This window comes from Sitodiplosis mosellana, unplaced genomic scaffold (genome assembly GCF_009176505.1).
Source record: "Sitodiplosis mosellana isolate CC-2019 unplaced genomic scaffold, AAFC_SMos_1.0 Smas_scaffold_2, whole genome shotgun sequence".
In the NCBI taxonomy this organism is placed as follows: domain Eukaryota; kingdom Metazoa; phylum Arthropoda; class Insecta; order Diptera; family Cecidomyiidae; genus Sitodiplosis; species Sitodiplosis mosellana.
The window spans coordinates 2328939-2352287 of NW_022595245.1; the positions used below are offsets into that span (position 1 = coordinate 2328939).

A 23349-nucleotide genomic window follows, 5' to 3' on the forward strand; every position below is an offset into this window, starting at 1 on the left:
TCATTCTCTCCCATCTACAATCCAAAAGAAACGAGAGTTTTTCTCTTATCCGAAATAATAAAAAAAAAACGATCATTCTTCGATAAAACAGAATTTTTATTTTTACAAACTTTTTTCTTTTATCATTCTCTCCATGCTTCTCTTTTCATCATCATAAATGCTCTGCAAAAAAAATTACTTTGTATCTTTTGTATTTCGTATATATATAAAATATTATTCGAATTGTGTATGAAAAGAAAATATGTTTTTTTGTTTGTTTGTGAATTCCGTTAGACATAAATTAGGCATTTTAAATTAAACACTTATTCGGGATGGGTATCTAGCAATACAAATTATACCAAGTTACATTTTTTGTGTTTTAGATAGAGACTATGCGATTTTTGATTATTAGATTCGTTTTTTTTACATTAGTTTCATTAGGTCACACAGGTTTGAATGCACGTGTTCACATCCAAAATTAAGACTTTGTGTTCATCTTAAGGTTTAGTGATAAATACAATTTATTATGTTTATGCTTAGTTTAAATCAGAAAAAGCGCTGACATGAGAACCTTCAAAAGAATCTGAAGTAGACATTTTGTTTCTTCTTTCTTTTACTTTACTTAGGCTTAAATCTTAATTAGCTTAAACATCGTTTTATGTACAAATATCAACAATTTTTGTTTTCGTTTTTTTTCATGAACAATTTTTTCGTCTTGCTTTCGTTTTGAATTCTTCTTGCTTTTGTTTTGATTCACTTATGATCTATATGAATGTGTTGTGATGAGCGTGCGTGTCTAAAACATCCAGTTTCTATCTGAAGCAGTTGGACATTTTTTTATTCGAAGATTCACTTGGATTTCCGTGCTTGTCGCCATTTGCTCTGAATTCAGAGCCAGTCTAACGCTACAAATTCCATATAAATTAAATATTACGTATAGTTTTTGTGTTTCTTACTCTTATCGTATTAGTTAGAACAATCCAAGCATATAATATATACACACATAATTTAATTATTTTTTTTATTTAATGGATAAGCTGATTGTGTTGCAATTGATAAAATGAATGTGTTGGCTCTTTCTCTACGGCAAGAAGAGTTTGTTCCTCTTTAAATAAAGAAGAGAGTGTGTCTCTCTCTCTTCGGAATCAAGAAGGGTATGTCTAATTTAAGTAGTGGCACATATGCGCCACAAAAAAGCCAACGATGTTCGCACATCGCACATGACTTTTGGACTGGAGTAGTAAAAAAATTTACAAAAAACATCCACACGCACAAGAAAAAAAGAGGAATAAAAACTATGTACAAAAATCAGTCTTCGTCATTTCCGCTATTCGTGTTCCCAATTCTAAACTAGATGAATGAATGTGTATGTGTGTTCGATCGATTCACTTTACTCCTTTTGCTCAACGCACAAGAAATAAAAAAATAAGCACTGGGTGTTTAATACTGTCACTTCGAATAATTTTGTTTTCTATACAAAAGCAAGTTTTACTAAAAATTTTTTCGTTCGCAAAACTTAAATGTTTCTCTATTCAGACTGATTTCAAGTGAGGCATTGCAAAATGCACGTGTCGCTGCTAAAAAAAAACCCTATGTTATAGCTTACACACGACAAAAACTACACTAACTAGATGCTAATAATGCAATTTGATTCCACCTACGAGCAATATTGTTTTTGTTTTAGAGGCACGTATGAATGGTTTTTTTCGTTCGGCATAGTTTACATTTGACTTCGCAGCACCAGTGAAATGTGCACGAGCAACGTTCGACGACAATCACCTCTTGCGTTCGATAGCCACGGCCGCAACACATTAGATCACAACCATCCACACCGATTGATGTGTCGTTACACTGGCGACCGCTGGTTCCTTGTATGCCCAATCGTGCATTTTTCGTACAAAATCCAGGCGATGGCTCTAAGTATACCAGGTCCTTGGTACCAGGTGCTTTGTGATCCGGATTGTATGGTTTCAATTGGAAATGATATCTACTGAAAACAACAATAAAAGAGAATAAAGACAACGGATTAGTTTTGTTGATGAATGGAAATGGGTCGGTTTTGTTTTGTTTTTTTTTTCGTTTTTTTTTTCTTCATTCAATGGAATTTAAAATAAAAAGGAATAAAAAGGAAGAATTTGAAATTTACCTATTATTTTTCCGTTTATGATGATCACGGCGAATTGAATTGGATGAAATACTGTTTGGGCTGGATGCAATATTGTTTGACTGAAGACTGTTACTGTTGATGTGTTGGATGGCATTTTCACTGACACCATTCGCACCGTTACTGATCATAACACGTGATGCACCATCGAATCGATCTTTCAGATTGTCACCAACCAATCGGAAATTTGGCAAACGCATCCAGCATGTCTTCACTGTACATGATCCTGACATACCATGGCATTTACATTCCTGACGCATCTCACTTTGAACATGCTGCGAATGGAAGAAAGAAAACGATTTAATAAATCACATTCAAAGAGATTTTATTACAAAATGAAACTGCTAAAAATTGACACTATTCATGTATCAAACCAACGAAAGACAGAGAGAAAAAAAAGGCACTAACCAAAGAATTGGCATGGAATTGACTTTGTATGTATGTTTTATTCGTGTCGTGTCCATAAAATCAATACATATATAGTTTCCAACAGCACAAAATGTCTTCATTTCGTTGGAATTACATTATTTTCATGTTCACAACAAATGGTACAGAAGAAAATACCATGCACAAACAAACGGAAAGATGATGAGTTCATTACGTATAGACAGAGAGAAAAGAAGGTTTTGTTGCATTCTAGGTTCATGATGTAGTCAGGCCGCACAGCGCCGCACATAGACTCTCTCTCTCTCTCACATCGTACAAATGGTGTACCCATTCGATATTATTTAGATGATTTGCGGTTTTATCCCGTGTACACGGTTTACTCGTATGTGCGCGCGAGCGCATTCAATGTGATCCTTTTCGAGTCGAAATATAAATTGATCAAGCGCATAATGTGAGTTTATTAAGCTATAATTCATTATCATTTAAACCATTCATCTTGGCTTTCATTGCATCATATATGTGTATCGTATCGTATAGAACGAAGCTGTGTGTAGATGTGTCTTTTTTCATTCTCAATCCATGATGATCGTTTTGATTTCGTGTCTTTGCATCACGGTTAGTGTGTGAGAGTGCGCTGTGCTTTGCCTTACGCGTACCACCTCAACACTGGAATTCGCAGAGCTGTGATGTGCTGAAAAAAACAGCGTCCAGTGCAAGAGAGAGGGCAATCTGGTACACAATCGCCTTTCAGCAACATCCTGAGCCAAATGCGCGCCACACTCTCATCTCAATCGCAATAACGTTACAATTTACAAATACTTAATGTTTGCATTTGCTCCATGATCCAGTCCTCCACCCAGGGAGGAGAGGGGAATTTTGATGCAAAAGAAGCGAAGCAAAGCATGGATCCACAAAAGGAAGTGGTAGTGAGTGCAGTGAGCAAGCGCGCGCGCGACCACAAATACAACAGCAGGGGGTTTTTAAGACAATAATTTATGCAATATGTAAATGAATGTTGTAAACGCGCGCAATCATATGTTTTTGTTTATCGTGCCAATCGAATGTTGTGCTGAGCTGTCATTTGACAGCGAGTGCATTTGTGTGAATGTGCGAGCGCGAGTGAATGAGTGTCTGTTTGCACATACGCCAAAATGTAATCATAAATTTATCGTAAATAATTCGAATTAGAATCAAAGCATACGATGAAATTCGGATCATTGATCTTGGTTCCATTCTGAGGAGCGTCTTCATCGTGCGACTCTCTCTCTCTCTCTCGATCCAGCTGCGGCAATAAATGATATCATATAAATATTTCTTTCTTTTTGTGTGTGTTTGTATGTTTCATCCAGAGACAGGATGAGAGATTAACTAATAGCCACGGATGTGCATTCCAAACTAGCGCACACGTCGTCGCATGAAAGAAAGTTGCCTCACTGATCATTCCATTAAAATTAAATTAAATTATTATCACGCATTAATACTCGCATACACATTTCCTTACTCTAATTCATTCCGTCTCTCTCTCTAGATATGGAGTGTAGAGAAAATCATCATCACTTCGTGGCGGTGTGTGTGCGACTGGGTGCGTGTGACTCTCAATACTTGCTCAGTATGGTGATGTTCTGTCGCACCATTCATTATACATGGACACGGCGTTTTAGTAACTCTCCAGTCGACAATGAAAAGAGAATGAACCGAAGAAAACTGGATTCGTAATCAATATTTCGTATCTTTATAGGTATTTAATGCTGTTTCAGCTACTTCATCTGCACATACCGTTCTTTTCTTCTTCAATATATATCGAAGCCCCATGCACATCGAGAGACAACATAATTTAGAAACGCTTTTGGGCTCTTTGCTTTGTTTTTACTCTTCTCTCGACTCTCTATCGGAGACAGAGACGGGGTAAGGAGATGAAAAAGAAAGCAACCATAAAAATTAAGTAGTTTCTGAGCCGAAACTCAATCGAATTATCTTGGTGTGACGGAAAAGAGACTAAAGAACCAAATCTGTCACACACTCATACACACACACTAATCCAATTGATGCACACCATAATTGAATTTTCAAATATGATATGTCAATTTTTCGGTGATAAGCTTTGACTTAGGAGGTTTAAGATGGAAAAAAGTTTTTTTTTTCAAAAAAAAGAGGCAAAATTGAATTTTTCGGAAGACATAATTATTTTTTAGCAAAAAAATAATCTTAAATAAAATCTTCAACAAAAATGTCTTGCAGAAAAAGTGATTCTTCGGCGGAGAGAAATTTTATAGCAAAAAAATTTCAACAAAGTCATCAAAGTCGTTTGCGTATTCAGATGATTGGAAACCTTATTTCTTGTGTCAATACAATGGAGCATCTCTCAAATTTTCAATCATCGACAGGCTTTTTTTCATAAAATTGTCATTTTCACGGGATAATTTTAGCAGCTGTCATCGCAACGATTTAATCTTATGTGTGTACAGCTTAAGTAAAATTTAAAATGAACATAAAATTCCGTGACAAGAATGAAAAAAACAGGCGAATGACGAACACGAAAAAAAGAGAATAAAACCACATTGCGAATCACCACGCGCAAATTAAATGAATAAATGTGCTGATCTAAACGACTTGGGTGGTTTAACACACACGGCAACCGCAAACTCTCAACTACTCAAAACCAATTCCACCTCCAGCTAAATAGATAAGCGAGCGAGCGAACGAACGAAAAAAAAAACAGTCGACATAGACTCTGAAAATAGTTACAAATTCAAAACACTTACACACTTGTCTGTGAGTGAGTAAGAGTGTGCGTTTGCATGAGAGCACCGCAGAGAAGAGAAGAGAAAAAAACCTAAGCAGAATGTTATTATCAAATCATAAAAAAATGCATAACAACTGACCAACAACAGTCCATAAAGTCAATTAAGGAATATCGATAAAACATAATCGTGAATTAATCGCGAATTGCATTAAAAACCTAGTCACATTAATTATTCTGATTTTGTTGTTAGCCATTTTTACGACATAATTTTTTTTTCTTCGTTCTTCTCTCTCTCTCATGCTTCATCTTTCTCTCAGCTCGGCCTCTTATCCCCGTCGAGAGAAAGAGCAGATCGCAAAATGAATAATCATAGTATAGCGAAATCGATAATTTTTCCCCCTGTCCATGGTATGAACGATGAGTGCAGAACACGATTTTAGATTGAGGCGTTTTGTTGTAAATCGTTCGACTTTACTTTAATTACCAGCAAATGCATGTACGAATGCGATGCAGAGCGAAAAAAACAACAACAATAACCAACAACAACAACGACATACTCGTTTGTACACGCTTGTTATGAACATGAATGAATGTAATTAATTTTTAGTGAAAATGTGAACAGACACTACGCGAACAAATTAGCCACGGAGCAGAGCATTTTGTTGCGCAAATTGAACAATCGTTTATCTCTTAAATCAGCTGATTTTTTTCTCTCTCTCTTCCTCTCATTTTTTTTGTCGTATAAAATAAAAGGGCTTGAATACTTACAATTCGGCCGGCTTCATTGTTGTGCAAATTCATTTTCTCGCGAAGAGTGCGACCACGTTCACCGGTGTCGACAAATTCGCGCGAGAATTTAAATCCAAATCCAATGTTATCGGAACAACCACCCCATTCCCAGTCACGAACACCAACCGTCGGTGTGCCCATGTTATTCATTTGTGGCGAACGCGATTGATGGCTGTAGTCACATGTACACGATTCAATTGAACCTTCGCTGCAAGCACGGGCAATCGAATGCGTAACAGCCGCACTTGTTATTGCATAAATGAACGCCGTTTCACGACAACCTGGAAAAAATATTCAACAACAAACCGATTAGTATGATTCATCTGTTATAGTTGTGAATTTGATTGAAATTTGGATTTTTGCGAACTGAAAATTAACTCATTTTTCTTAGGATTCTTTCTATTTTAGCTCAAATTTGTGGTTTTCTTTTAAATTCAATTAAATTACACTTAGCATCTCTGGTCAAATGAATGAAATTCACTTCAAAATGAATGATTTCGTTGAATTTCAGTTGTTTTGATACAAAATGAATGAATTTCAGTGGGCTTACTCGTCATCTTTGTCATGAATAACCTTTTTATAACTCTGAATGAATTTCGTCGAATTTCGAAACGGAACCGAAGTCACGAAGCATAAGGTTGTGAAGTTATGAGTGTACTCATGACGAAATCACTATTCCACCAACTCAATTTGAGTTTCATCAAAAATGGTCACTTTCTAGCCGAGCATGAATGGAGGAGTCGGTTGAGTGAGTGTTGAGTTGGCGATTTCAAGCAATTTCCGCATAATTGAACGTACGCAATCATATCAGATGTTGAGTGCTGGCTTGAACCTGAGAACTCTGCGACCAGGACAATAACATAGTACTCAGAGAGTCAGTAGTTAAGAGAATGTTAATGAAAAAGATTGCAAAATGTGCACGTACGTGTGCATTCAGTTTCTAACGTGCCCCGTGCATTTCTTTCTCTTTCTTTCGACAATGAACACAATTTAAATACAATGGAGCGTCTGAGCATCTCTCGAATTTAACGAGAACAAATTAACGACTTGATATGTGCAAAAATGTGCTGTGCTGTTGAAGTGATGCGATCACAATCAATAAATCAGCATCTGAATTCATTCATCGGAGGAAGCGGTGAAAAAAGGAGGGTTCATAAGATGTTACATTTTAAAAACAATCAAACATATTTTCGTAACTCGAAAACAACAATCATTCCGCCGCTGCAATGACGAATTTATTAATGAGCGCGTGAAAAAAAATACAAGCATCGCGGTGGAAAAATGTGTGTATAATGTCAAAGTATAAATATTTGTTTCATTTTTTTCTCTGCTGCTGTGGCTGTTGCTGTTGTTGTTGAAATGTTTTGGCTGCCGAACTGTCGGCGTTAACTGCGAAATTTTTGAAGTTCAAACACGTTCTCGCTCACGGAATTAAATTATTCGGAATTTGTTTTGATTGCAAATATTTTCAAAGACAAACGACGGCGAGTTGCTTCTTTTTTTTCTGCTCTTTCGGAACGGGGTTTCGGACATCGAAATTATGAGTTTGCGTGTGAATCGGTGATTCAAGCAAAAGGACCTTGAACGCGATAATTACAGAATTCCTTCGCTTTTTTTCTCTGAGTTCTTTAAGTAATTTTTATTTTATTGTGATTTGATTGAATAGACTCTGAGCTTGAGATACAAAAAAATATGTGAAGTGAACTCATTTTTCACTGAGGTCGCTGTGATTTGTCGTCATCTTTGTCAGTTGCCGGTGTGTGTGCGCGCGCGCACAGGCAGAGAAGAAATAAGATAACAACAAATCATCACATGACCGTATGTGAACTAGGATGCCTGATTCTCGGTAATAAATTGATGTGCTAGCCACATAATAATGTGACGAGTCATCGTCGATGACATGACCATCGTCATTATTAAACGAGCATCAGAAACCACTAAATACGCTTTGCTTCACATTGAATGTACTAAAGTCATTTTTATCCATTTTTCAACTATTCAAATTATTTTCATCGTTCACAAAATACAATTCAGTTAGACAACAGCTCAGCCGAGCTGATCTATCATGATATGAACAACAACAACAACGACGACGACGACGATGAAAAAAAAAAACTTTTACAGAAGAGAACACAATCGACAGGCATTCATTTTACAAGAGATCGACACAGAGTCGAACGGATGCATTGGAGCAAATCAAATGGGTTGAGCATTCCGTTCTTCTACTCCGGCGTGTTTTTTTTCATTCCTTCTTTAAAACGTTGTGAGTACAAAGCGATAACTGCAACTAATTAAATGCACTAACACATTGACGAATGCACAGGTTGGCTCAGAAAGTGCACAATCATTGAGCATTTTGTGTCTCGAAAATGTGCTAATTGAATTGAATCTCTCTCGTTTACAAATTGAGTTTCGTTGTTGTGGTTTCTATTACTTCGATTTGTGTGCGCCTTGTCATCGAAGGCCACAATGAAAAATGAATGCGTTTCATTGTGCAAATGGGAAAGTAGAGACACAGCTGTGTGGCCATAGTGCATACTTAAAGGCTTGAGTCTTGATCCATGGTCTTGCGTGCATTTCTTTCACGTGATGGGAAGAGAACCAACTTTGGTGGCATTTTTCTCAATAAATCGTAGTAGCACAGAGATTACAATATCTTAACGCATTTTTTTCGATAGCTCAACTCACTTTGTCTCTCGTTCAATGAGAAAATCACTTGTGACACACACACACACACACACCAGCAACAACGGTGATCATTGGAATTTCTCCAAGTTCTTGATAAATCCGTTTTTTTTTTCTCTTTTTTTTGCTTCAGTCATCACAACAATGAGCACTCTTTTGAACGTACAATCAACTAGAGACAATTTCTCTTGAAACGGAACGAAAAAAAATTATGTGAAATCATTCGAAACATTTCAAAGCGATCGAAATATTTGCTTTTGCCTAAACGAAAGATAATGATGACCACATGACTACCGTGCTCGGTTCAGCAAACTCTTACTGCTGATCATTTGAACAATACGCACATGATACCGTAGACAATGCTCTACGTTTGACAAAAGTGAATGAAACAAAACCCTCAGCTACAATAAATCATGTTACACATATTATGTAAAGAGAAAGGGAAAAAACGAGAAACAAAAACGCCACAGAGACATTTTGTTTTGCGTTGCGTTGCGACAGGCACAAACCAGCCCACTATCCATTAAACAATGCAACGACACCAAGAATTGTCAGCATCCTTTTTTGCACTTCCCTTTTTCACTTAATTTCACAATTGTGTGTTGTGTCTCAAAGAGCATTTTATGGCTCAACGGCAATAAATTCATAAATTAACCAATTCGATTTTGTCTTTTTGACACACATTTTACATACTCAGGCTCTTGCCGGAACCCAGTATGGCTACGATGGATTTTGCACGGAACAAACGCACTGCAAACACTAACCAACCGTAAAACGCTTGTCGAAGAAAAATCAACACCATTCCCAAATTGATCATAATAAAGTTATAAATTTTCGGACATTTTCGTTGTGTTTGCGACCGGTTTCAAGCCGAGTGAAGACTTCTATTCCTCTTTGGTTCATCTCGTTTCACTTCATTTGTCGTTTGTGCTCTTTGTGAGCTCTTTGGCTTTTGTTTTATGCTATTTTCTAGGCTTTTCTTCTTCGTTGACTGAGCGTGAACGCATTCGAAGCGATGCAATGCAGAAAATACACACATTTCAACGAACTTGATTTTTAACGCTAGCTTGACTTGAAATCCACATGCAAAATTCTAACACGAAATCCACAGGATGAAAAAAAAAATCTGTGTCGACATCTGGTCAAATGATTGTATTTTGATTTTAAATAATTTCTTAAGTTTATGTAGAAAACGGGAATTTTCGGTTGAAATTTACCTAAGCTTGTTGTACAAAAAAAAATGTTCAGCTGATAATGCATTCGATAAGTGTCGATAACTTGGAATTTCACACAAATAATGATTTTGTGTTGGAAAAACAAATATCGTATACTGTATGCGCCATCGACAAATCAATTATGTCAGTATTGCGAGCGCCAATGTTCGCTTTTCGATCGAATCAACAACAGAAAAAATGAAAGAAATAACGAACAAGAAGAAAAAGTTCGCTGTTCGAACAAAGAATTGCATTGAACGGAATGTGCTTCATCGATGAAGTTGCGCTAAATGCACGCAGATTCAGTATTGTTTTGCTATTTATCTTGTGTGTTGTGCATTTCGTGTTCGCTCTCGCACGGAACGTACATACATTTTTATATATGAGCAAACGGAGTGAGCAGAGACAGAGACAGAGAGCGAGAGCGGGAGAGGTAGAACGAGAGAACCTGTGTGTCGACAGTTATTGTTGTCGAACACAGCAGGATATCCACCGCACAGATTATAAGATAATGTGTGTTCGAATATTATTGTTATTATTGTACACATTATTATCATTTAAGTGCAGTAAGAGCGATTTAATATGCACAATTTGCATGCGAAACTCGAACACACACCGGGTCCACCCGAAGAAAAGTCTCGCGTCGCCGCCGTTGTGCGCGCGACTGAATCAATATTGTTGCAAATACTAAGCGAACATTAATAATAAAAACATCGCATTTGTATGATATAAATGTTTTTGCAATGAAATTCCATTTTTTACGCGTGCGCGCGAGAGAGAGCCCGTCCAGTGAAAATAATGTGAAATTAAGACGAAGCCGTGCGATGATGATGCTCGCACGAAATGTGCTCGTTGCTTCGTTGCGATTGGTGTGCAAAACGATGAAGTGTGTGTTTGAATGTAAGTTTTCTCGGATTTCAGCGCACCGAAAAAAAAGGAAAGATCTTCGACAGCATCGCACTTTTTGGCTTAGCGAATTGGATTACCCCGAAACGAAATGCTAAAATAGACGTTTTAAAATGCGAATTGAGCAGAGATTGTCTTTTCACATTAAATACTATTAATAACAATCATTTGCTTGTTTGTTTGGGCTTTTTCGTCGGCTGTGTGAGTGAGCGCGGCCGAGAGTACACTCTGAATGCGAAACGATGCTGTACACATGTGTCGATGTGAATTGTTGCACCAAACAACCGATAAAATGTGTATTTACGTCGTTGTGCTAAAACATTTCAATCGATTTATTGAAATCATGTTGAGAGCGAGACCAAGCCAATGCCTAAGCGCTTACCACGGACATATTTTCGTGTGGCTTCAATTTTTTTTTCCGCTCTCTGTTCGTTGAGTTTGAATGTTAAAATTTAGAGTTATGGCTTCGATCGCAACATGCATTTCGCGTTGCCCCCATAAATGTGTAATTGAAACTGAAGCTGAAGATGGTCACATATTGCGGATGAATATGTTTGCTTGAACTCAACAGAGAGAATCCCAAACACGCTCATATTGCCGCATAAAATCGATATATTTCGGTTCGGCGCAAATATTTCAAATAAATTGACTTGTTGATACATTTCTTCGTTATTTTTATCCGGCAAGCAGAACACTTGGTGTTGCGCGCGCATACACACACACACACACACACACCAAACAAACGGTAAATTGAAACACCGCAAATCGTGTTCAATCTCTTTCCTCTCTCACTCGCTCGCTTTTATGATTTATGTCAATGTGATTATGATTCCGATGGCAAATAAATTTGAAACATGACTCGCTTTTCAATCTAATGCTGGAACCATTTTTTTCCCCGTGCCGCAATTTATTGCATAACAATTGATATTTACGATGTCATTGATTCATCTTCACCTGATGCTAATACGGAATTTTTATGACTTTATTATTCGCTTTGATGAAATCAGCACACACCAAACATGAATTCATTCGAAATCGGTTCGGCATGTGTGTGTGTGTGTGACTCAAGGATTCAAACACTTGTCTGATTCACACCCTAAAGCCGAGATTTATTTGCTAACACATTTCCTTCAGTTTTTTTTGTCGTTGTTTACATGAAAGTGAACAATAAAATTGATGATAAAAGTTAAACCGAATTTCAAACGACAATCGTATCGATGTTGACACATTGATAAGCCCAATGTGAGTAAGACACATTGGGTGCGGAACTACAAATTATTCATGATTTTTTTTTGGTATTTATCCAACTTATCGCAATGTCAATACTACGGATTGTTGTGTTTCATAGTCAACAACAGTGATTGCGTGCGTCATTTAAATGTGAACCACTTGAAAGCAAAAAAAAAAGTCCATGGATCGTTTAGCCGATTTTTTTTTGTCTATGTTTAGGTTTCTGTTTGACTCATTGTTTAATTGTTCGATTGTCTGTTTGTAGTTGGAAACAAGAACGCTTCCCAAAAAAAAAACGGTTCGAGTGTTCGGGAAAAAGAGCGAATGAATTGATCGTGATCGCGTAAAAGGTGAATGTAATATGAGTCAAACATATGGCTCTGACATCATTCCAAAATATTTTCACAAAATTTGCTTAATGAATAGAAGTGGGTGTGCACCAAACAACTGAGCGTTTCTATTTAGTGAAGCAATTAAAACAGTTTGTGAAATTAACCACACGGATTTCCGTTCTCGTCGAATGATTTTTTCTTTCATTTTTCGGGGGGGCGTTCTGAAAACATGTTGGGCCATTGTTTGTGCAATTTTTCCCGAAAAAAGATTGCGTTTTTTTTTTGAGTCAACAATGTCATGACATTTTCGCATTGAAGCCGGTTGAACCTGGCTGGGAATCATAAACTCATCAACTCAAATCAACTCATCGGAAGTGTTTTTTTCTCTGTGTTTCGAACAATAATATTTTTCGATTGCCTCTGCCATTGTTCAAAACGGTGCTGGTTTTTTTTTTCATCTCTATTTCGTGTGTTTGTGTGCTCCTTTCGTCTCCCATTTTTTTTACGGCAGGTTGTAATAATGCTAAATTTAATTATGCTAATGGAAATAGGGAGAATGGAAGATTTGAAAGTAGCAGCAGCAGAAGCAATGAGAACGAAAGAAAAAACCTGACGAGAAACGAAAGATAAGAATGTTGTTATTTTCAATTAGGCACATTCAACACAGAACGATCATCCGCTCACGCTGAAACACACCGGATTATTTATGTTCATGTGAGCCGTGTATATGTCAATTGTTTAAACGGAATAGTTTTGCTACTTTGACGATGTATTGCATTTGCGGCTGTCTCTCTTGCTCTCTCTCTCTCTCTTCAACTGTCTCCCATCATACAACGCTCTATCTGTCCCTACCACCCTGTCGTCCATCACACAAGCGTATCAATGCGGCTAAAAGCAATCTTCGGGCCAAAGCAAATTCAAATCCATTGGTTTCCTTTTGTGTGACGCGATTGACAGTGCTCAGCTCAACAAAGGAGAGATGAACGAAAAGTGTTCAAATAATATGCATAGCGATCGTATTATTGTTGTCTTGTATTTTCTGCACAAAAAGAAGAAGATTCAGCGTAATAGAATCTATTGTGAGGCAAATGAAAGGAAGAGGAAAAAAAACTGTTTAACTTGGTGTAATATTTTGTTAAATGCACACGTATCTATTGAAGATTGGAAAATGAAGCTCTGAGAAATCGGCAACAACAAAATCCCTGAAAATCGGCATTTTGAAGAAGCTTGACTGACGTATTAGTTACGCTTACGATCTTATCTCCGTCTCAGGAGAGTGAAACGCGCTTCAAATCGTTGTTAATATTTTTGTGCATTTGACAAACGGAACAGCCGAAGAGAGCGAGAGAGGGAGAGAGAATATGATGAATGGACAAAAGAAACAGACAGAATGAACGAAACGAAAGAAACCTATCTTCAATCATTTTGGGCTCTTAACAGCTATTGTGTTAATCCCATTCATTGGATTTTTAGTGGCACTGATCACTACCGAAGCCAGTCAACAACAACAACTCATCCACAAATTGCACGAAATGAATGTGTAGCAATAGCAATAAATGTTGGGTGCTGTTTTAAAGCTGTTACAAACAATATTTTCACCTCGTTCCCCGATGAATGAAATATACGTCGTCGAAATCGACGAATGATGGAAGGAGTGAAATCCACATTGGATTCTTTTGTCCGCTCAAATCACCGTACTAAATTTTTTTTTCCATATTTACATGTCAATTTTTGTATATTTATTGAAAAGGACTCGCTCTTTTGCACTTTTGCTCTCTCTCTCTCTCCCTCTCTCTCTCTTCATTTCGAGCGTAACAATACATTTTGGCCAAATGGACAATGGCCTTACAAATATTTTTCAATTATTTCGTTTATTGTTGTTGCTTTGGCAAAAACCAAGGAGAGATATAGAGAGAGAGAGAGTAAGAAGAGAAAAGAAGTTTGTTTTTGTTCGCTAAAGTGCCAAATTAGTTTTATATGACTCTTCTTCATTCATGTGTGGCAGTTATAGCATTGACGTAGAATTCTCTTGCATTTTGGCGCTTCTCATGCCATTTTACGATTTTAATGATTTACAATTGGAAACATTCGGAAAATGAGCCTTCAATGCGCAAAGAGATAAGTTTCAATGCAAGCAAGAACCGAATGAAAAGAAACACACATTTTAAATTCCGACGATAGATGTGCTGACAGATAATAATCCAGTTCATTACAATGGAATAAAAACAACATACAAACAAATCACTGGAATATCTCGATGTATGCTTTTTTTTTCTTCTGCCCTTCGAAAAGATCGAGTACCGTCGATAGGATTTTCGAACTGATCATATGAACACTTATTTCATCGTTGTCCGATTGCGCTTTCCGCTTTGCTCTCTAATGGGAGCGTTTACCGATTTGTGTGCGCTTTATCGCTTTGTATTCAACCTCCGAAAAAGACCGAAAAACGCACAAGCAGAGAAATGGGAAAAAAAATGTGTATACCTTACAAGACCACCATACAATGGCATGTTTTTAATAGATTACATGCGTTTATGTCGTCGGGTGCTCTAACAATTTGATGATTTCATTAGGAGTATTTCACAATAGCTCTGGCCATTGTACATCTTTTCCGACATTGGTATGAATTATTGAAAGGTGCCCTTTGCTAAGATGTAGGTAAAAAATAAACGAAAATTCGGCAACTACTTGGTTGGTTGTTTTTCTTCTTCCTCGTTTAGCCTCTTATAGCTAATAAAGATGTGAACAGTTGGATTGACGAACGAAAATGGAATGACAACGTCAAATCAATGCTATACACATAATATAGCATCAAAGGAAATGAAGATTTGACATGGATATTTACAATGGGCCCATGAGTGACACCAAAGAGGAGTTTTTTTTTGTTGAATTACCAAAAAAGGAGTTTTTTTCTTCTGCTTGTGTTATGAACAAACTTCCTAAACTCAATGAATTTGCACATTGAATAGGTTCAGTGGAGAGAGAGAGAGAGAGAGAGTAAAAGAGGCCAATTGGCAATAAATTCATATTTGAGGATAAATGGACTGTCAAAAATATATATATCCCACCATCGATGCAACTGCATCGGTTGCATTGTGAAGACGAAACGAGCGAGAGAGAGAGAGAGAGAGAGAGAAAGAGCGAAGTGTGCATGCGACCGCCACTTAAATGATTTTCAAATGGGCGGTTATGCTTATTCATAATATAATGAGAAGTCAACGAATGAATGCAAATGGTGAACCGAAACAAAAAATAATTGCCAATTTTGTTAAAATGCAATTGCAGCTCTCGCAAGAGAATGCATTGAATATTTCGATGCCATATCGGCAATATATAGTCGATGTGACGCAGTTTTTTTTCTCTCTCTCTTCTGCAATCAAACTCATTGAAATGTGGATAATGCTCTATATGGCGTTGCACCCTATTCATCCGTCAATAGCATTTTATTCCCAAAAAAACCAACTGAATGCAAAACCCATAGAAAATGGTGCGCACACCGAAAATAGTAATTACATCGTATTTAAAAAAAAAAACAGAAACACACACACACATATCTACATGAAGTATGTAAATTGACGTTGCAATTCTTTGATTTTTGTGCAATTGATTTAATGGCGCAGTTACTTTACTCTTTGAAGCGCTCATTTCAAATTCGAGTTAATTGCCATAAGAATTCATTTCAAAAAGTTTGCTGCATCGATCAAGCATTCACTTTCGGCTTTATAAATCATTCTTCTCGGTTACTCGTTGCTGCGTTTTGTTTCTCTCTCTCTGTTCGGATTTCGTCTACTTTTCATCTCACAAAAGCACTGAGCCAACTCTGCACCAGATGGAATCAAAAATCGCTGACTGCGTTTTGTGTGTGTGTGTGTGTTGAAATGAGTAAAATGTGTTGCGTCATGGAATAACGCGTTGTGTATCGGGTTTTGTTTGCAATTTAAATGCTTTTTTCTCTCTTTACGTGGAGATGATTTATATGAAACCATGTAAAGGCGAACACACATAATCATTATGGATTTCGTTTTGTGTGTTTGTGTTTTTTTTTCTTCATTGCGGCACAACAACAATCCTCATGTACGTATTACATTGTATCGCCATTAGCTTTTGTATGTATTCCGAATCCATGTGTATCTATTGTTCAACCGAAATGAACGCAACGAATTTGACACATTTTATTAATTGCATGTAATTAATATCATTTGGTTGTGTTGAATGTGTGAAATGATATATTCCAAAATGGAAGCGCGTTCAGTTTGGACGAGATTTATTATTGAGCTCGAGTAATGTACCGTGTGGTATTCAACCCAAGCCGCGATGATGACTTAATTCATTCAAGGACAGCGGTGTTGCTTCGATAATTGGATCAAATACAATTTTGGAGGATGAAACAAAGTAAAATTACTTCGAAAGAGAGATGATTTACTTTAATGACATCAGGCTTGATTTGGAATAGAGAAAAATGTTGGAAAAAACGAAAATTTTCGAAGAAAAAAGGAAATTTCAGACAAAAAATTTCTTTTCTTCTCAAATTTTCTGGATGGAAACTATTTCAGAAAATGTAGCTAAGAAAAATGACATTTTCAGAACTTCTTCTGAATCAGAAGGGTCATTTCAAATTTAGAATCGACATAAAAGAAATTATTTTTAAAAAAATCTAAAATTGCACATACCTCGATCAACGATTTTGCCAAATAGATTTTTGCCACGTAGAAAATTTTTCGTCGAACAGTTCCATCTTCGATTCCGAAATTGGTGTTGACATTCTGAAATGGCGAGGTTGGCACCTTTGACTAATGCCGCCAACACACCCGGATTTTCACGTACCAATCGCCGTTGTCTGCGCCGCAGTGTTGTATGGATGGCTGGGTCCATGTACACGATGCTCGATGTTAATGGTGATATATTATTGGGTTCGCCAACTTTTGCAATGCCCCTGTTTGAATGAGAGGAAAAAAAGAAGTGATGAAATTGCTTGAAATGGATTTAAGATGATTTTAAAGGAATTCCACCTAGAATTACACACTGAATGTTTCAATATGATCTCTTAACATTATATTTTTAATACGCTCTCTTGATCCGACGACATATTTCACATTATCGAAAACTCAAAACTCATGAAATTGTGCCTTTGGAAAACCACACCAATTTAATAAGCCATAAAAATTGTTCGGCGTAATTTAAAAGCAAACACTTTGACAATACCTGAGCCCAAGAGCTAAGCAAACTCTCAAAGAAATCACTCTAACGCAGCATCGAAAAAAAGTATTGTTTATCTACATTTATTTCATGTATTCTATTTCAAAAGATGTTTGATGTGTTTTTGTTTCTTTTGTGGCTTTTATCACTCACACACCAAAATGATACACTAAATGGCGCACAAAGTACCCCAAAAAAAACGAAGAAGAGACCGAGATGTTTGTTTATTCCCAAAAAAAACCGAAAAATTGAGCAGTAAAAATAACAACCGGCCAAAAGACGTTTTGCCACTTAAGAGTAAGTCATCTGTAAAAATATCGCCAATGCGCTTGAAAGCGAAGACACACCGAGGTGACATGTGTGTGTCGTGCATATCAACTAGCGCACGTTTTTGGTGCAACGCACCAGGAAATGGTGCGTTTTTTTTTCTTCTGAAAAGTCTGCCATCGATATCTGTGCACACTCTGTGGTTTGAAGTGGTGAATTTTTTTTCCTATGTCTGTTCGGTGTGGCTACCTCCAGTAAAATCAAAGTGCATTCTGTGTCTGACTATTTATTTGAATAAGCTTTGGATTGGATAGTGTATTTTTTTGTATGTTGTTTGCACATTTTCACAAGAACATGTGTATCTGTTTTCTGGTGTTTAGTTTCTGTTTTGCCTCCTTTCATCCACTTTAAGGCGCTGCACTTTCAATGTGGCGTACATGTTCAAATATTCAGATGTGTCAATATTTACTGTTAGAATTAACCTCTTCGTTTCGTTCGTCAACATGCTCGTTCAAGTTTGTGCATTGATTTTTTTTCTTTCAACTTTGTCTTCTTCGCTGCGTTTCGTTCACATATTTTCTCCAGGGGCTCAGGTGTTTTCTCTCTGATTTTTTTTTCTTCGGCGGTTGTTAACAAACCATCTGGTTTGGTTCGTGAATGGTTCTGAATTGTAACGTTGTATGCATCGGCAAACAAAAACCATTTCGACCTTTTCGATTGTGTGAAATTGGCCGCGCAATCAGAAACAGAACAGAACCGAAACAACCGAAAAAAATATCAACGACTCTGTTTTTTTCTTCATTCTTCTCTGGTGAAGCGGCGCTGAAAGTGCGTTTGATAGGTAATCGAATCCGTTGTGTTCGGATCTTTGTCGGTAGGAACCATACCACCGATCAATGAATCACTTCTCTTTTTCGTGTGTTGCTGTTGTTGTGTTCGGCAAAACTCTTGAATTGCTTTGATCACGTTGGCTGTTTGTACATTTGTTTGTCCACAGTTTAAACGTTCTCACACGCTCATTCATTTCGACTGGACCGATCGATCGTGACTTTTGTTCTTCCATATATCTGTTGCAAGCAACGCATTGTTTTTTAAAAGCGTAAATAAATTACGTAAATATTGAATTTACCAAAATATTAATTACTTAATTGCAATCAAATATCAAACATAGACAAATCCCGGCGAAACAATAATAATTAATAAAATAAATAAATTAAAGAAGAAGTGTTTGGTTTTAGAATATACGGTGAAATAAGTTGAGTTGTTCGTTCATTGATTCAGTCGCGAGGCGATTTACGGTGGAGAGAAAAAACGAACGAACAGAAAAAAAATAGACAAGACAAACAGTTTGGATAATTTAATGCCTTTTATCTGAAAGACAAATATTGTGTTAGAGTCAGAGAAAAATGCAATGGCTTGGTGAGAATGTTTACCGAGGCGGTGAAACAATGAACGAAAATAGACGTTCAATGAATGCGTATCGCCTATTGGCTTATGAATGACAAATAAATGTAGCGTGTGAACGAATCAAACCATTTATCTTACTGCTCTGCTGGCTGAGTTCATTTTAATGGGTACGATATTACCATTTAGCTGCTGGCTGCTTCGGTTCCATTTTCTTTTTCATTTTTTCTGTCTTATATTTTTATTAATATTTATTTTTTTAATGATCCGCAAACGCATTAAAAGAATGAGATTGGGGTTCGTCGTCTTGAGTCTTTTTTACGTGCGTTCGTCAAAATTATCACCGGAAAACGCTCGATTCTTCGAGCCATCACAACGAAACAAAGCAACCAGAAAAAAAAAATGATAAGTTGAATGAAGTAAATTGAAAAGTTAGCAGTTGTTTAAAGCAAAAGTCCGTTGGATGAAGGAAATACATAAAAAGCAGTGCGTTTATGCGATTTCAATTGAATAACCCAATTAAAAACGGTTATGCGAGAAAGAGCGTCGTTTCGTATTGTTGTTGCTAGTGGTGATGCCGCGTGAGTTGCCAGCGTTTTTACTGGATTTTATTGATGTATGTCAATTGTTGACGAGTCGGTATGTATCGCATGTGTGTGGCATTTGCATTAAAATTCATTTACTTGACTCAAATAACACTGTATAATGTACTACAATTTAATTCACATGATATTTCTCGCACTCTAAACTCACTCCGCGGCGAGACAACAACAAAACGACTTTCCTGCAACCAAAACGAAAGAGACTTTCCATCCGAGATGCGAAAACGACGTGCGCACATTCAATCTCTCATCGCTCATGCGGAACATTGACACATGTGACAAAATGCGGTTAATACATTCGCCGTGTCTCTCTCTCTCTCTCTCTCTCTCTCTCTCTCTCTCTCGCACGCTCGATTTTATGATTTGTGTTGTAAACACGTTGCTGTTTGTTGGCAATTGCAATTGTTGTTCAGATCGAAAGTCTTTTGAAACTTGCTCTGCGTTCGTCAATATGATAATAATGAAATCGATGAGATAAAAGACGTTGAAGCGACAATGTGCGCGAAGCGCGAACCAACCACATCGATCAAATGAACAAAGTGAAAGAGCGAAAAGAAAGAGAGAGAAAAAATGCACACACGAGACAATTCAGAAAATGTCCATCACCTCTCGCAGCAATCGCATTTGGATGCGCCGATAATATTATGCACATATATTTCAATGGCGATTTATTGTGTAAACTAATAAATAAAATTACTGAATAAAACGTCGCTTGAACAGGCTACAAGTAATACCCGTTTCTATACGGTACATGGAGTCGATGTCGTTGTCTTTTGTGAGCTCTGGCTTTGGTGGTCACATTAATGAATGCTGCTCCATTCGCTGACACCGATTGTAAAGTCACAACACAAAAGCCCAACCACCAGACAGCAGGAGTTCCAATCATTCGAGCCCCATTAATAATACAATAGCCGCTATGCCACGCGCGCCGCCACCGCCGTTGAATTTGCAATCATAATAATAATGGAAAGAAGAATTGAGAATGGAGAACAGAAACCCAATTTCGGCTGCGGCAACCGTGTCATACATTTTGATAACGGGTAAATCACCACACCAAGCTGAACTCATTTCGAGTAAAACCGAACTCAATTCAATTAAATCCGAAAGAGAGCGAGAGAAAATTACATAAATAATTAACAAGTTTCACCAAAGCTAATGACCGCACAACGCGAGTGATTGTGACGAAAACAATATCAACGTTTTTTTCTTCATGTCAAATCCCGCATTCAATCAATCGAATTCAGCATGCGAACTGCTTCAGCCAAATCTCAAAATTCTTGCTCATTATTTTTCGGTTTGATATTAAATCAACAGAAAAAGTCTATATTTAAAAACTCCGAAAGATTTGATGTTTCATTATAAAAAGCAAATTTGGTGAGCAAAAAACCGAGAAGCATGAGTTCGATGGCAAAAAAACGAGACAGAAAAACTTCATTCACAATGGAATTCTGTCCACAAATCAATCGGTTTTTTCGCTATGTTTTCCATTCGATATATAATTTATTTCGTATTTAGTTGTCGCGGTAGAGATAGCCGAAAACAGTCTCGAACCCGAGAAAGAAAAACAAAATATTTCCATTAAATTATTATTATTATCGGCTCTCGGTTCGAATCGAGATAGTCTCCGATTGTATAGTGTTGATCGGACTGTGATTGGAATTGAGACGGGCGTCTCAGGCTACTGGCCAAAATGATGCGCACGGTTTTTTCCGTCGTCAACGTCGTTGTTGTTGTTGTTGCTGATGTCGGTGCCGTGAATTCTTTGTGCTTTGTAAAAATCTGTCTTAAATTGGATAAGTGATAAAAAGTGAATCGTACAAAAAGGCTAGCGTAAAAAATGCATAACATCGCCATTTTTTGCTGACTGCCTGATGATACAGGAAAAAAACACAGAGAAAAAGCGAAAGAGAGAAAAAAAACAGTTGATTGTGATGAATAGTGTCTCCTTATTGACGACGATGACGACAGAAAAATGTAGCGAAAAAAAACGAGCAACAACCAACTGACAACGCACACACGGAGAGCAGAAATTAAATTAAAATTCATGTTCATGCGCACCGAAAATGCGAGCAACAACGCGGATCGCTTTTAAATAATGTGCATGCCGAACCAACTGAAATTACTTGGACTATTTTTTCTTCGCTTGGCAAGATGCGACACGAATCGCGCAGGGTGCGAAAGTTACAGCTGAAATTACAAAGGCCAAATGCGACAAGGATTCGTGTTTTCAACATTGTGATCAATAAGCTGATCGCTTGTGGAATGGAATTTCTCTTTGTACATACAAAAAACCAACATTTTTTTTGTTTCTGCTGCTGCTTCTTCTTCAGCTCCAACGCGTTTTTCTTTACAACCACTCCATCACTAGGTGAACAATCGAAGTGAAAAAAAACGTTTGAACAATGAATAGCGTTCCATCGAATTTCAGAACAGTTCCGTATAGTCGTCACACCAGTTCAGAGACATTGTTCTGTGAACGTGCTTGGTTTGAGTTTCGCTATAAAAAAGAATCTACATCGGCTCTGAGCTAAAGTGATTCAGAAAAAAGGGTTCTCTGTAGACAAATTTCTAACAGTTTTCTGTGAAAACACGTAAATTGCTCCTATTTTTTATGACATTTTTTCTTTGTCTTGGTTGAAACAAACGATGAAATCGAATATTATCTTATGAGCACGAGATGTGGCCCATCTTATGACATGTTTCATTGAAATGAAAACAACACAAACCAAATGGAGAAAAAAAATCCTGTTCTCCAAATTCGTGTACAAATTGAAACATTAAATTCGGAAAATGGTATTTTTATACGGTTTTGATGCTGGCTGCTGATATATCGATAAGTACGCGGCGCAATAGCACAATGACTTAAGGGCAATTAGAACAATGTGTACGAGCTGCTCAGAAGCATCGAGGCACAAAAAACACACACAAGACAAATATATTAAATTATTATGATAAATTTCAGAAAGCAAAAGCGGCCACAACCGAGCACAAAAAAAAAATTAAAGAAGCGAATTATTTTGTGCATGTGTTGAACAATGTGAAACAATTGATGGCCCAAATTCGGTACAAAAACGCGCAGAAGAGCGACAGCAGCAACCACAGTAAACAGTGTCACGCGGCAAATGAAAGCGATTTTGTGATATCGTTCAACGTTACCAAACCGAACTCGCGAGCGCGAAACAGCGAAAGGAAAACTACACACAGCCGAAATAACAAAGAAAACCCATAAACATTCGTATACACATAACACACATAATAACAATAATAAAATGTAAAACACAACTGAACGCAGAGAGGGAGAGAAGGAAAAAAACGCATGTACGAGCATAAATGATTTCGATCAGCACGTACAAATGGATCATCGTTTTTTCGGTTTGTCGTCGCTGCCGTGTTTTTTTTTTCTTTCTGTCGAAGTTTTTTTTTCTGTTAACGTTTGTTTGAATGTTTTTGA

The 23349-nt window shown here is 37.1% G+C and overlaps 1 protein-coding gene across 2 annotated transcripts in view; it reads right to left on the reverse strand.

Annotated features, from left to right (window-relative positions):
• Positions 1-95: 95 nt before the first annotated feature.
• LOC129565441 (protein wingless) overlaps positions 96-23349 on the reverse strand; it is a 31268-nt gene continuing 8014 nt past the window's right edge. Inside the window, exons 2-5 of one of the 2 annotated variants that reach the window (XM_055440380.1) lie at positions 17100-17362; positions 6042-6343; positions 2126-2418; positions 96-1966 (exon numbers count right to left, since the gene is read on the reverse strand). In XM_055440380.1, the coding sequence (XP_055296355.1) occupies positions 1660-1966; positions 2126-2418; positions 6042-6343; positions 17100-17362 (1165 nt within the window). In that variant the 3' untranslated portion in view covers positions 96-1659. Of the gene's footprint in view, positions 1970-2125; positions 2419-6041; positions 6344-17099; positions 17363-23349 lie in introns of both variants that reach the window. The other variant, XM_055440379.1, reaches the window with a different exon arrangement.